At 45.4% G+C, this 13659-nt stretch overlaps 1 protein-coding gene across 1 annotated transcript in view; it reads left to right on the top strand.

The window, feature by feature from the left end:
- SGPP1 (sphingosine-1-phosphate phosphatase 1) overlaps window positions 1-11722 on the top strand; it is a 31093-nt gene extending 19371 nt beyond the window's left edge. The window contains exons 2-3 of the mRNA XM_077265932.1: window positions 99-188; window positions 8231-11722. Of these exons, the coding sequence (XP_077122047.1) occupies window positions 99-188; window positions 8231-8782 (642 nt within the window). The 3' untranslated portion in view covers window positions 8783-11722. The remainder of the gene's footprint in view (window positions 1-98; window positions 189-8230) is intronic.
- Window positions 11723-13659: the final 1937 nt, after the last annotated feature.

Raw genomic sequence — 13659 nt, 5'->3', positions numbered from 1 at the left:
ACGGTACCTTTAGGATCGCAGTATTATGTAAGCGGCTTCTGCATTTTCTCCATTCAGGTTTTAATGCTATCTTTTTTTTCTGTTTCCTTTTGATTCAGTATCCGTTCTTTATCGGGCTCCTGCTCGCCGTGGTCTGGTGTACCTTGGTGTGCCTTAGTCGTGTCTACATGGGGATGCACTCCATTCTGGTAAGTCCCGTGTGCAGTAACAACTGGAAAAAATTACAATACTGGCACTTTCAGTTGTGATCATCAGCTACTGGGATGGAACTGCCACTGTGAGCCTGTTAAAAGGGTGGTCCGAAACTAAAATATTTTAAACTGAAATATGTCTGTCATCTAATCTTTCTTTTTTAGTATACTGTAATTAAAGTCCCTACTGTTCCCTCACTACACTACCTAACTGCTTTTTTCCTTTACTTTTGTGATGACATTTTGTGTGAGAATCCCAGTGCATGCTGGGATGCTCAATCGAGATGTCAATGCTGCAATCACAGCCTCTGACCCCTCCCTGAAACAAAGCGTCATCAGTGACATACGTTTCAAGGGCTTGTCACTACTTTACTACGCATGCTTCAGTTGTCAGTTCTGTGATGTCACTTGTTTGTATCTGCTGCTCGTTCCTTCCTTACAATGTGCACTGACAGTTCGCTCTCCTGCTGACTTGTCACTTCTCATCAGAGGCAATGAGGGAGTACACTGGGAATATTGCACAATGATTCCTACTTATCAGAGCCAATGAGGGATCGCACTGTCACTGTGCACTGAGAATATTGCACAGTGATTGTCACTTCTCATCAGAGCCAATGATGGAGTGCAATGTCACTGTGCACTGAGAATATTGCACAATGAAAAGATCCTACTGAGCATCTGTTGGAATTGACAACCACAGTGTACACAGATCATATTTTACTGCTACCACTGTTCAGATATATAAATAATAACTTGGGGACTCCACTGTTTGAAAGCAGAACAGGAGCAAACAGAGTATCAAAGGTTTAAATAGTAATTTCAATAGACAATATTTGAAGGTAAACAGAGCCAACATTAATACATGCATTCTCAAGCTCAATGAGCATAATAAATATGTGGCTGGAAGGGGTTCATCTTACCAAGGTGGAGCGTACTTGAATGTCACTTTTTACAGGGAATATTGTGTATGGTGTCTGTGAGAGGCATCCCACATATATGTAATGCTCATTGAGCTTGGGAATCCATATACAGAGTGGGCCATTGATATGGATACGCCTAAATAAAATGGGAATGGTTGGTGATATCAACTTCCTGTTTGTGGCACATTAGTATATGGGAGGGGGAAAAATTTTCAAGATGGGTGGTGACCATGGCGGCTATTTTGAAGTTGGCCATTTTGGATCCAACTTTGTTTTTTTCAATGGGAAGAGGGTCTTGTGACACATCAAACTTATTGAGAATTTCACAAGAAAAACAATGGTGTGCTTGGTTTTAACGTAACTTTATTATTTCATGAGTTATTTACAAGTTTATGACCACTTATAAAATGTGTTCAAAGTGCTGCCCATTGTGTTGGATTGTCAATGCGGCCCTCTTCTCGCACTCCTGACACACTGATAGCAACACCGCAGAAGAAATGCTAGCACAGGCTTCCAGTATCCGTTGTTTCAGATGCTGCACATCTCGTATCTTATGTTAAAACCAAGCACACCATTGTTTTTCTCAATTCTCAATAAGTTTGATGTGTCACATGACCCTCTTCCTATTGGAAAAAAGAAAGATGGATCCAAAATGGGCCGACTTCAAAATGGCCGCCATGGTCACCACCCATCTTGAAAAGTTTCCCCCCTCCCATATACTAGTGTGCCACAAACAAGAAGTTGATATCACCAACCATTCCCATTTTATTTAGGCGTATCCATATAAATTGCCCACCCTGTATTAAGGTTGGCTCTGTGCTCCTCTTACCTATAATTATATGCTATGTACAGTACCTTGCACTGAATCATTGGTGGCTTTGATTTACCTATGGCTGTCATTCATCTATCTGTCTTCATGCACATATTGTATTAATTGTTTACCATCAAATATTATCTATTAAAATTACTATTTAACCACTTCCCGACCTGTGATGGCACGTAAGCGTCATGAAAGCCGGTGCCAATCCGACCTGTGACGCCTATGTGGCGTCATGGCAAGATCGCGTTCCTGCAGGTCGGGTGAAACTGTTAACCGAAATTTCACCTGACCTGCAGGCACAGGGGGGCTTGTACTTGCCCCCCCCCCCCGTGGCTCCGATCGCTCCGATTGGCTGTTGAAAGTGAAACAGCCAATCAGAGCAATTGTAATATTTCACCAATGAAACTTGGTGAAATATTACAATCCAGCCATCATCGGGCACGGCTGGAGACCCTGAGCTGCCACCGACTGACGGGGGCGATCTGGAATTAGGAATTAGGGTTGGGGTTGGGATTAGGGTTGGGGTTGGAATTAGGGTTGGGGTTGGAATTAGGGTTAAGATTAGGGTTAGGGGTGTGTTGGGGTTAGGGTTGTGATTATGGTTAGGGTTGGGATTAGGGTTAGGGGTGTGTTGGGGTTAGTGTTGGAGTTAGAATTGAGGGGTTTCCACTGTTTAGGCACATCAGCGTCTCTCCAAACGCGACATGGCGCCACCATTGATTCCAGCCAATCTTGTGTTCAAAAAGTTAAATGGTGCTCCCTCCCTTTCGAGCCCTGACGTGCGCCCAAACAGTGGTTTACCCAAACACATGAGGCCTCAGCGTACTCAGGAAAAATTGCACAACAACTTTGGAGGTCTAATTTCTCCTGTTACCCTTGGGAAAATAAAAAATTGGGGGCTAAAAAAATATTTCTGTGGAAAACAAAATTATTTTTTATTTTCACGGCTCTGCATTATAAAATTCTGTGAAGCACTTGGTTCAAAGAGCTTACCACACATCTAGATAAGTTCCACGGGGGGTCTAGTTTCCAAAATGGGGTCACTGTTTAGGCACATCAGGGGCTCTCCAAACGCAACGTGACGCCCGCAGACCATTCCCTCAAAGTCTGCATTTCAAAACGTCACTACTTCCCTTCCGAGCATTGACATGTGCCCAAACAGTGGTTCCTCCCCACATTTTGGGTACCAGCGTACTCAGGACAAATTAGACAACAAATTTTGGGGTCCAATTTCTCCTGTTACCTTTGTGAAAATAAAAAATTGTAGGCAAAAAAATAATTTTTGAGGAAAGAAAAATGATTTTTTTATTTTCACGGCTCTGCGTTATAAACTTCTGTGAAGCACTTGGGGGTTCAAAGTGCTCACTATGCATCTAGATAAGTTCCTTGGGGGGGGATCTAGTTTCCAAAATGGGGTCACTTGTGGGGGAGCTCCAATGTTTAGGCACACAGGGGCTCTCCAAATGCGTTACGGTGTCCGCTAACGATTGGAGCTAATTTTCCATTCAAAAAGTCAAACGGCGCTCCTTCCCTTCCGAGCCCTGCCGTGTGCCCAAACAGTGGTTTACCCCCACATGTGAGGTATCGGTGTACTCAGGACAAATTGGACAACAACTTTTGGGGTCCAGTTTCTCCTTTTACCCTTGGGAAAATACATTTTCTTTTAGCAACAATTTTTTTTTGTGACTTAAAAGTCAAATGTTCATTTTTTCCTTCCATGTTGCTTCTGCTGCTGTGAAACACTTAAAGGGTTAATAAACTTATTGAATGTGATTTTGATGAGCTTGAGGGTTGCAGTTTTTAGAATGGTGTCACTTTTGGGATTTTCTGTCATATTGACCCCCCCAAAATCACTTCAAATGTAATTTGGTCCCTAAAAAAAAAAATTGTTTTGTAAATTTTGTTGTAAAAATGAGAAATTGCTGGTCAACTTTTAACCCTTATTACTTCCTAACAAAAAAAAAAATTGTTTCCAAAATTGTGCTGATGTAAAGTAGACATGTGGGAAATGTTATTTATTAACTATTTTCGCATAACTCTCTGGTTTAACAGAATAAAAATAAAAAAATTGAAAAACAATCTCAGAATCGCTAGGATCCATTGAAGCGTTCCTGAGTTATTACCTCATGAAGGGACAGTGGTCAGAATTGCAAAAAATGGCCAGGTCATTAAGGTCAAAATAGGCTGGGTCATGAAAGGGTTAAACCTTTGATTCCCCGTTAGCTCCTGTATTTCTCATGCCAGTTTGGAGTAGATTTCGTGGCTGTGACCCATTGCACCAATCTTTGGTGTGGTGTCTCACATTATTATTCATCTGAGTTGCCTGTTAAAAAATGTTTGGCAGCAGTGGAGTTAAAGGGAAGGTACCGCGTTTGTAGATCATTAATAAATCACTGTAATGTAGCATAACATGCTGCTATAACCAAGTTTTAAATGCATGTGAAACAGATTTCGTGTGTTATATAAGTTTAAAGAAGGCACTGGTGGCTGACATCTTGGTTTCACAGCAGCTCACGACACTATCAGTGTTATTTTACGGCACCCCATGGACATAGGGTCAGCACCGGTCTATTATCTCCTATCTCTAACATTGTAGCAGCATTAGCAGTGAGCTGGGCACGCCTCTGTGGGCTGCACAATTCACTGCTGTAGGTGTGACTGCCCGCCATTTTATTATAGCCCAGTGCTCTCTGCCGAGCTCCACTTACTCTATCACAGGAGAGAAGCACTCACTGGAGCCGGAGGATGGGGAGTGCGGGTGATTTACCTCCATGCTCCTCTGTACTCCAGGCACTGGGCAGACATCCTCTGCTCTTACACGCTGCCCTCCCTGTGTGCTTCTCCTGCTCTGTCTCCGCCTCCTCACACACAGTCCTGGAGATCTCCGGTAAGCTGCATTCACAGCCTGCAGAGAGGGAGCTCTCTCTCCCATCAGTCTCTCAGCCATACAATGTATCTCTCCCCTCCCTCCACATTGCCTGGCCAATCACTGCAGACCTGGATCTCCTTCTTATCTTACTGAGGGATGAGTCACAGACAGCTCTGCTCAGTTAATGCTGCTCCATACACACCACATGTCTTCACTCTTCCTCCAGTCCACCATGCTGCTGAGCCCACTGTGTTCTGCTCTTCTGTAAACTCTGTAGCTGTGTTTCTGATGCAGTAACTGCTGGTGATAGCAGATCACAGGGCAGTCACACACAAAATGGCTCTGCCCTGTGATGCTGCTCTTCATTCTGCCCCAGGGATATTAGACCACCCAAAAGGGGAGGGAAATGGTGATGTCAGCAGTTACTGCCCCAATTTTCCAGCTTAGGCTACTTTCAGACATAGCGCATTTTTGAGCGCTATTTTGCGGGCGCTTTTCAAAAATGCGCAATGTCATTTTCGTCTGCCGGCAAAGTGAATGAGAAATTCACTTTGCCGTTCAGACACACCGCAAAAAAACGCGGCGCTTTTGTCTGCAAACACGCCGGCGTAAAAAGAATTGACATGTCAATTCTTTACGCAGCGGCGTGTCTGCGTATCCCCCTAGGGCCCCATATTAACGTGCACACACAGCGCCTTTGTCCTGGGTGTCGGCGTCTTTGTACGGAGGGGTTGACACCCAGGACCGGACGTGACGTCGGACAGGAAGAGGGAAGCCCCGCCCCCCAGTGAAGCAGCATGGAGTGTGTGAGTGTGTGAGTGTGTGTGTGTGTGTGTGTGTGTGTGTGTGTGTGTGTGTGTGTGTGTAGCGTGTGTAGCGACGCTGCAGCGATAGAGACAATGATGCCGCTCGCTGCAGCGTCGCTGTTTGATCGCTGGAGAGCTGTCACACAGACCGCTCTCCAGCGACCAACGATGCCGAGGCCCCCGGGTAACCAGGGTAAACATCGGGTTGCTAAGCGCAGGGCCGCGCTTAGTAACCCGATGTTTACCCTGGTTACCAGCGTAAAAGTAAAAAAAACAAACATTACATACTCACCTGCGCGTCCCCCAGCCTCTGCTTCCTGACACTGACTGAGCGCCGGCCTTAACAGCACAGCGGTGACGTCACCGCTCTGCTTTCACTTTCAGTTTAGGGCCGGCGCTCAGTCACTTTGATACGTGGCACTTTGATACGTGGCACTGAAATATGTGGCACTGAAATATGTGGCACGTGGCACTTTGATACGTGGCACTTTGATACGTGGCACTTTGATACGTGGCACTTTGATACGTGGCACTTTGATACGTGGCACTTTGATACGTGGCACTTTGATACGTGGCACGTGGCACTTTGATACGTGGCACGTGGCACTTTGATACGTGGCACTGAAATACGTGGCACTGAAATACGTGATACGTGGCACTGAAATACGTGGCATGTGGCACTGAAATACGTGGCACTGAAATACGTGGCACTGAAATACGTGGCACTGAAATACGTGAAACGTGGCACTTAAATACGTGGCACGTGGCACTTAAATACGTGGCACGTGGCACTTAAATACGTGGCACGTGGCACTGAAATACGTGGCACGTGGCACTGAAATACGTGGCACTGAAATACGTGGCACGTGGCACTGAAATACGTGGCACTGAAATACGTGGCACTGAAATACGTGGCACTTAAATACGTGGCACTTAAATACGTGGCACTTAAATACGTGGCACTTAAATACGTGGCACTTAAATACGTGGCACTTAAATACGTGGCACTTAAATACGTGGCACTTAAATACGTGGCACTTAAATACGTGGCACTTAGGCTATGTTCACATTTGCGTTGTGCGCCGCATGCGTCCTTTTTTTGATTGATTTTGGACGCAGCAAAAATGCAACTTGCTGCGTCCTCTGCGGCCGGATGCGTGCGCTGCAGTGACGCATGCGGCGCAAAACGCAAGTGCGACGCATGTCCATGCGCCCCCATGTTAAATATAGGGGCGCATGACGCATGCGGCGCCCGACGCTGCGGCGCAGACCGCAAATGTGAACGTAGACTTAAATAGCTGGATAGAGCTGGATCCGCGGGCTGTGATCTGGCCTACGCTCAGCACTCTGCGGAGCGCTGTCATTCAAAACACGTCCACTCATTTTGGTGTTTAGTCCCAAAATGAAGGATGGAAGAAGAAAAGGGTTGGACAAGGAAATGACATCATTTCTTTTTTTTTTCCCCCACTGCAGTTAAAGCTTTATTTGTGTCAAACACAGACAATCTGCAGAGAAAACTGCATAAAAAACCGCACTAAAAACCGCATCAAAAACGCACCAAAAACGCACCTGCGTTTTCTGCCAAGAGCTGCGGTTTTTGTCCTGAAAAAAAAGGATTGAAATCAGGATCGTGTGAACATACCCTTACCGTACAGGGTTACGAGGGGGGGCGTCTGACTGACGCCTGCCCTAGTAACCTGGGGTTAGTGACAGTGGGGTTAGTAAACCCCAGCTGATGTCTGTTCCGCTTGCTGAGGCGTCTTTGGCTCAAGGCCATTGCAGCTGGCAGAATCGACATGATGTTAACTCCAGTGTGTATTGTATTCTGAGTCATAAAGACAGGAAATGACCTCAATGACTCTTTTTTTTTTTTCCCCTTTTTTTTTTTTCAAACAAACTTTATTTTCAGTACACAATGCTGAAAAAACGCAGCTGCAAAAAACGCAGCAAAAAACGCTGTGTGTGAAAGCAGCTGCGTTTTTTGCCTGCGTAAAAAAACGCAGGTAAAGCAGCAGCAAAATACGCGCGCGTAAAAATACGCAGCAAATATGCTGTGTGTGAAAGTAGCCTAACAGTAAAGCTGGTAAGTCTCACTATAGCTGCTTGAGGTCTAAAACGGAAAATGCTCCCCCTAGTGGTCAATATATATATTTGTAAGAAAATATAGAATATTTTTCATATAGAAATGTTTGCAAACAGTGCAAACATTGCATTAATACATTTTATTTACTATTTTAAGCTTAATTTCACAAAAAAACAAACTACAAAAAAACTGGTGGCACCTTCCCTTTAAGCGCAGGCTGCAAAGTTCTTAGTGAAAAACAGGTTGATTTATTAAAGTCCATGAATCTTCAGAGAAACAAACAGAAAATGGCCTTTTCCTCCCAGGATAAAAGAATGTGATCAACACAAAGAAAACCAAACGAGACACGCTCAGCATACACAGGTGGTCACTTTGTCTCAGGTGTGTTTCCACCTCTCTACTTCCAGACACTGAGGTAGCCCACTCCAAGCCCTGGCACTGGGGGCTGCATGTATATGACTGGCACTCTGGCTGTTATTCTGCATCGGACGCTAGCTAAAGGTTTGGCGGCATTTTCTAATCTTTTTCTTTTTTCTTGCAGGATGTCGTCGCCGGTGTCCTATATGCAATCCTCATTTTGATAGTCTTCCATCCCGCTCTTGATATCATTGACAATTTTAACCTGACTTATAAATATGCCCCGCTCATTATAGTCAGCCTGCACCTTGCGCTGGGCATCTTCTCCTTCACCCTGGATACGTGGAGCACCTCCCGCGGGGACACTGCAGAAATTCTGGGCAGCGGAGCCGGGATCGCCTGCGGGTCGCACGTCAGTTACATGTTGGGGTTCTTAAAGGAACAGTCGCCAGATACTTTACCTTTCACGATTCCGCCATTCACGGTGACTCTGTTGGGAAAAGCCATGCTGCGGGTTTTTATTGGATTAGTAGTTTTATTACTGATCAGAGCGGTCATGAAGATGATCACCATTCCTATGGCGTGCAAAGTGTTTGGCATTCCCTGTGATGACATAAAAAAGGCAAGACAGCGCATGGAGGTGGAGCTTCCGTACCGATACCTGACCTACGGCACGGTTGGATTTGCGGTCATGTTTGTCATCCCATGCCTATTTACGTGGGTTGGGCTGCATTGATGGTAAACTTTTTCCAGAAGAGGCTCCTGGCCGTAATTTTGTTTAAAGATTTATTCCAAGTTGGACTTGTCTTTAGAAGTTGAATAATTCCTATTTCTAAAGTGCACTGGTAGAGAAGCAGCTTTTGGACCTAAACGGTCCTTAATTTTTTATTTTTTTTCATTCTAATTGCAGCTACTTGCAAGCATAGCATATATCTGTTTTATACCTTGAAACCATTTTTTATTTAGATTCAGGTACTGTATGAAACTGCTTGATAATTGTGCCTTTCTTTTGCTAATAATCACAAATGCCATGTATACTGTGATGGTAATGGCAAGCATCCAGAACATGGCTTGACCTGGAGAAACCCCCTTTTTTTTTTTTTTTCTTCTTTTTTTTTACACTGCAATGACAGTGCCCATTGTTTGCATGTGTAAATTATTTTAATGCAGCAGATCTATAATATCAGGTGAGAGACTGCAATAGCCATGGATTTACGTATGCTTCCTTAAACAGAGGGATAACCAGATTGGCGCTGTGAATCTGGCTTCCTATACCCTTCACTGCCCAGATACCTAGTTCAGCGGGTCTATCGCTTTTCCACTGGACTTTGTACAATGGGCTCTTTGAGCACTTAATAAATTTGAAGAAATCTGTCAGCAGTTTTTTTGCTAAGTGAAAGCAGCATTATGTAGGGGCTGAAACCCTGATTCCGGCGATGTATCACTTACTGGGCTACCTGCTGTCATTTTGATACAGTCTCTGTATTCTCTGCTGCAGAGCTCAGAATCTGCAGTCCTGTGTAGCCCCGCCCACACACCTGATTGGCAGCTTTCTGGCAATGTGCCCTAAAAGCAGCCAATCAGTGGTGGGGTGGGGTTACCCAGAGCAGTAGCTACAAGACACAGTCCTGTAGTGATAATCTCCTGCTGATAAAACACTGATTTATCAAAACAGCAAATAAAGCCCAGAAAGTGACACATCACTGGAAACAGGCTCTCTGCCCCTACATCATGCTCTTGTATTACATAGCGAAAACCTGCTAACATATCCCTTTTGAGAAAAAAAAAAGTCCCCCCATCCTCTCCAGAAACGGCGCCACTTGTGTTCATGTGTGATACTGCATTATTCAAGTGAATAGGCTGAGCTGCAATACCTGATTCAGCCTATGAACAATAGTGGCGCCTTTTCATATACAGTAGGTGTGGGGGTATTTCCACTTCAGCCAGGCATGGGTAACATGAGCGTACCCTGGGCCCCTGTTAGATGCCCCTATAACATCTCTCAGGCCATGTATCCTTTCTGATGACCCCTATGTATATTTCACTCATTTTAGCCTTTGCCTCATATATATTATCCCCCTCCTTATAAGCGCGATTAGACAATTCCTTCTCTGCCACAATGTAACACACTCTCTGCCAGCTTTATGGTCCAAAATCCTTTTTTTAGGCCCTAATAGTAAAATCGGTGGCTTCTTGGGCCCCCGCCCATATTGAAGAGGCAGCGAAGATCCTTTTAACCCGCAGGTTATAGCAATGTTGGTTCGGCCATCATAACTGGGAGCAATATATTTATGGTACGTTCTTAAAATTTCAGACCCGGACTACCTTTCCAAGTAATGCATTGAGAGAAAAACGGCGGCACCCTCCGGGGGGGGGCACGGACCTGACGGAGCACTGCTCCACTGCGAAGGTCCACGCTGCAGGAAGGAGGGTATGTTTAGTTTCCATTCACATGACTCTTTTTGTCGTGTTTTGCACAGCTTTAATGTTTGTCAGCACAATATTTTTTTTTTTCTAGCAGTTCGGCCTGAGGTTCCTGCAGCGCTAGAGCAGGACAAACACGTGATGGAGACTTAATGGTGAAGTCTGTTCTCCCATGGCCTGCGGCGCACGCTGGTGGGATTCTCCAGTGTTGCCAGTGGGAGCGGGGGATATATGCACTTATAGACCCTTATAGATCACGAAAACTGTGGCCAGGCTGTGAATTGTGGCCATAGTTTAGGCTAGTAAAAGCGGTCGTGTGAATTAGTCATTGTCTTTGGCCAGACTGTATGTAGCATGCATAGGAGCATGCCATCCACGAGTGACACGTGAGGGCCATATCGGCCCCGGTGGCAGGTGGTGCTCCCACATCATGGTAGAGCAGACTTCTCGGTGTGCTGTCTGCTGTGACAGATCCGCTATAACATAAGCTCCTGGCTGCTTGTATTGCACTATGTTATTAATGCTCGTTTTAACCTCATTCAGCGCCTTTACCAGCGTAGCAGGGGTTTTCTTTAGATGCTCTGTTATTGAATGTAGATAGGCCTTCATTTTTCACATGAATGTACTCTGGGCATGGATCCAGGGAGGATTGGCATTCTCGTCTACATTTCATTGTATTTAAAGGGGAGGTTCACTGATATAACCTTGGACTCGAAACAGACTCCTGAAATAGGATCAGTTATGAGGGGATTCAGGATGCTAAGTAGGAGAAAAAGTTCTGTCAGAAGTGATCAGCAGCATATCCCCCCTATCTCCTTGTCAGAAGCGATCAGCAGCATAACCCCCTCTCCTTGTCAGAATATATCAGCAGCATATCCCCCCCTCTTCTTGTTGGAAATGATAGCAACAGCAAGGAGAAGGGGTAATATGCTGCTAAGTAGGGTTGAGCGAAACAGATTGGTCATTTTCAAAAGTCGCCCGACTTTTGGCAAAGTCGGGTTTCGTGAAACCCGACCCGACCCCAGCGTGGGATCGGCCACACGGTCGGCGATTTTCGCGCCAAAGTCGTGTTTCGTATAACGCTTTCCCCGCCATTTTTTTCAGCCAATGAAGGAGTGTGTGCAGCGTGATGACATGGGTTCCGGCTCGCTTTGTGCGGCGTCACAAGGGGTAAAACCGCCATCTTAACGTTTGGGATATAGCGATTCCCACAGTGACACACAAATTTTGCAGGGACAGAGAGAGAGAGAGAGAGAATAAAAAAAACAAAAAAAACAATCCCCATTGACTTGCATTGGGTTTTGTGTTTCGGTCGGCCCCCGACTTTTCACAATAATCGGCCGATTTCACACGATCCGACTTTTGAGACAGTCGGGTTTCACGAAACCCGACTCGATCCTAAAAAAGCAAAAGTCGCTCAACCCTACTGCTAAGTGATCGAAAGTAGCATATCCTCCCTCTCTCTCCTTGTCGGAAGGGATTGAAAGCAGCAGATTACCCCTTCTCTTTGCTGTAAGTGATCGAAAACCGCATATCCTCCCCTCCCCTTGCCAAAAGCGATCAGCAGCATATCCCCTTTTTCCTTGACAGACTATAAACACACAATGGATGGAGCAAACAGGCAGAGATCGACTGTAAGGGTACCGTCAAACAGTGCCATTTTCATCGCTACGACGGCACGATTCGTGACGTTGCAGCGTCGTATAAGTATCGCTCCAGCGTCGTATACTGCGGTCACACGGTGCAATACACGGCGCTGGAGCGATAATTTCATGACGTATTTGCGATGTAGAAGCCGTTGGTTACTGTGCGCACATCGTATACAACCTGTGTCACACAATGCAATCATGCCGCCACAGCGGGACACTAGACGACGAAAGAAAGTTTCAAACGATCTGCTACGACGTACGATTCTCAGCGGGGATCCGGATCGCAGTAGCGTGTCATACACAGCGATATCGTAAATGCATCGCTGGAACGTCACGAATCGTGCCGTTGTAGCGATCAAAATTGCACTGTGTGACGGTACCCTAAGGCAGGTGTCACACTTGCGAGTGCAATGCGAGAAACTCGCGCATCAGTACTCGGAACCGGAGTGTGTGACTACATGTATTTCTGTGCAGCTGAATGCTCCAGTCCCGAGTGCCGGCGGCAGTGTCGGGTATTGATGTGAGAGACTCGCACAAATTTCTCACGTTGCACTCGCAAGTGTGACCCCGGCCTAAATGTCCCAGTCATAGGGATTCTGAATCTGTTGATGTGGTTATGTGAAAAAGGAAAACTGGGGCACTTTATTAGAAATGGGGCATTCTACTTACTGAATTTTTTTTACTTATCTGTTGCACCAGCTTTCTGGGCATTTTTTGTGTTTAGAGACAGCGTAATGCCTCAGAGCCAGGACAGAGGCACTTAATGAGGTCCCATATTCTCTCCCAGAAGCAATATTTCTCTGTAAGTCTGTGATCACATTTGGGTTATTCACCAAGACCGTTCCCAGTCTGTGCGTGAGGCTATGGGTTACAGATCCGTACGATACATGAGTGCGTGTGTTATCAGTGGTGACCACCCCTTTGTACAGGTATATTTTATTCTTGGTCCTATGTGGACGTTCCCTCCCAGGACGGAGTCGATTTATTCTTCTACTTGAACTCTGTATTAATAAAGTGTTAATGTTACTTCACAGATTGTTATATTTCACCCTATTGTCTCATAAGATTTTATCAGAAAAGTCTCTAACTTTATAACTCGATTTTATTGTAAAAGAATAATATGTATATGATGTATGCGGTTGTATGAGACGCCCCAATTCTCGGCCTGTGAGCACAGAACTGTCCTGTGTGGGGGAATCGCACGTGATTGCGGAATGGGAAATCTTCCTGGCTCCGATTAATAAAAAAAATATATATTAGGAAATGGCTGATAATGCTGTTCTGTAACACGGCAACATTTCTTTATTGTGGCCTGAACGGAGACACGATGCGATGTGGTACAAGAGAAGCCAAGTCTGAGCAAAGGTAATCAGGAAGGTCACACAGTATCGGGCAAAGGGCGGAGCCTTGTGCGTGGACAGGGCTTCGCCCACCCACACTCAACCTGTACCTGCTGTGTCGCAGCGGAGCATCACGTTCATTCAACCAGCCACATTCTCCTTACAGTCAGAGCTGTTGAGTCAGTAAGCCAAACCTCCGA

This window comes from Ranitomeya variabilis, chromosome 1 (assembly GCF_051348905.1).
Source record: "Ranitomeya variabilis isolate aRanVar5 chromosome 1, aRanVar5.hap1, whole genome shotgun sequence".
In the NCBI taxonomy this organism is placed as follows: Eukaryota; Metazoa; Chordata; class Amphibia; order Anura; family Dendrobatidae; genus Ranitomeya; species Ranitomeya variabilis.
This window is presented reverse-complemented; position numbering and strand designations above follow the sequence as displayed.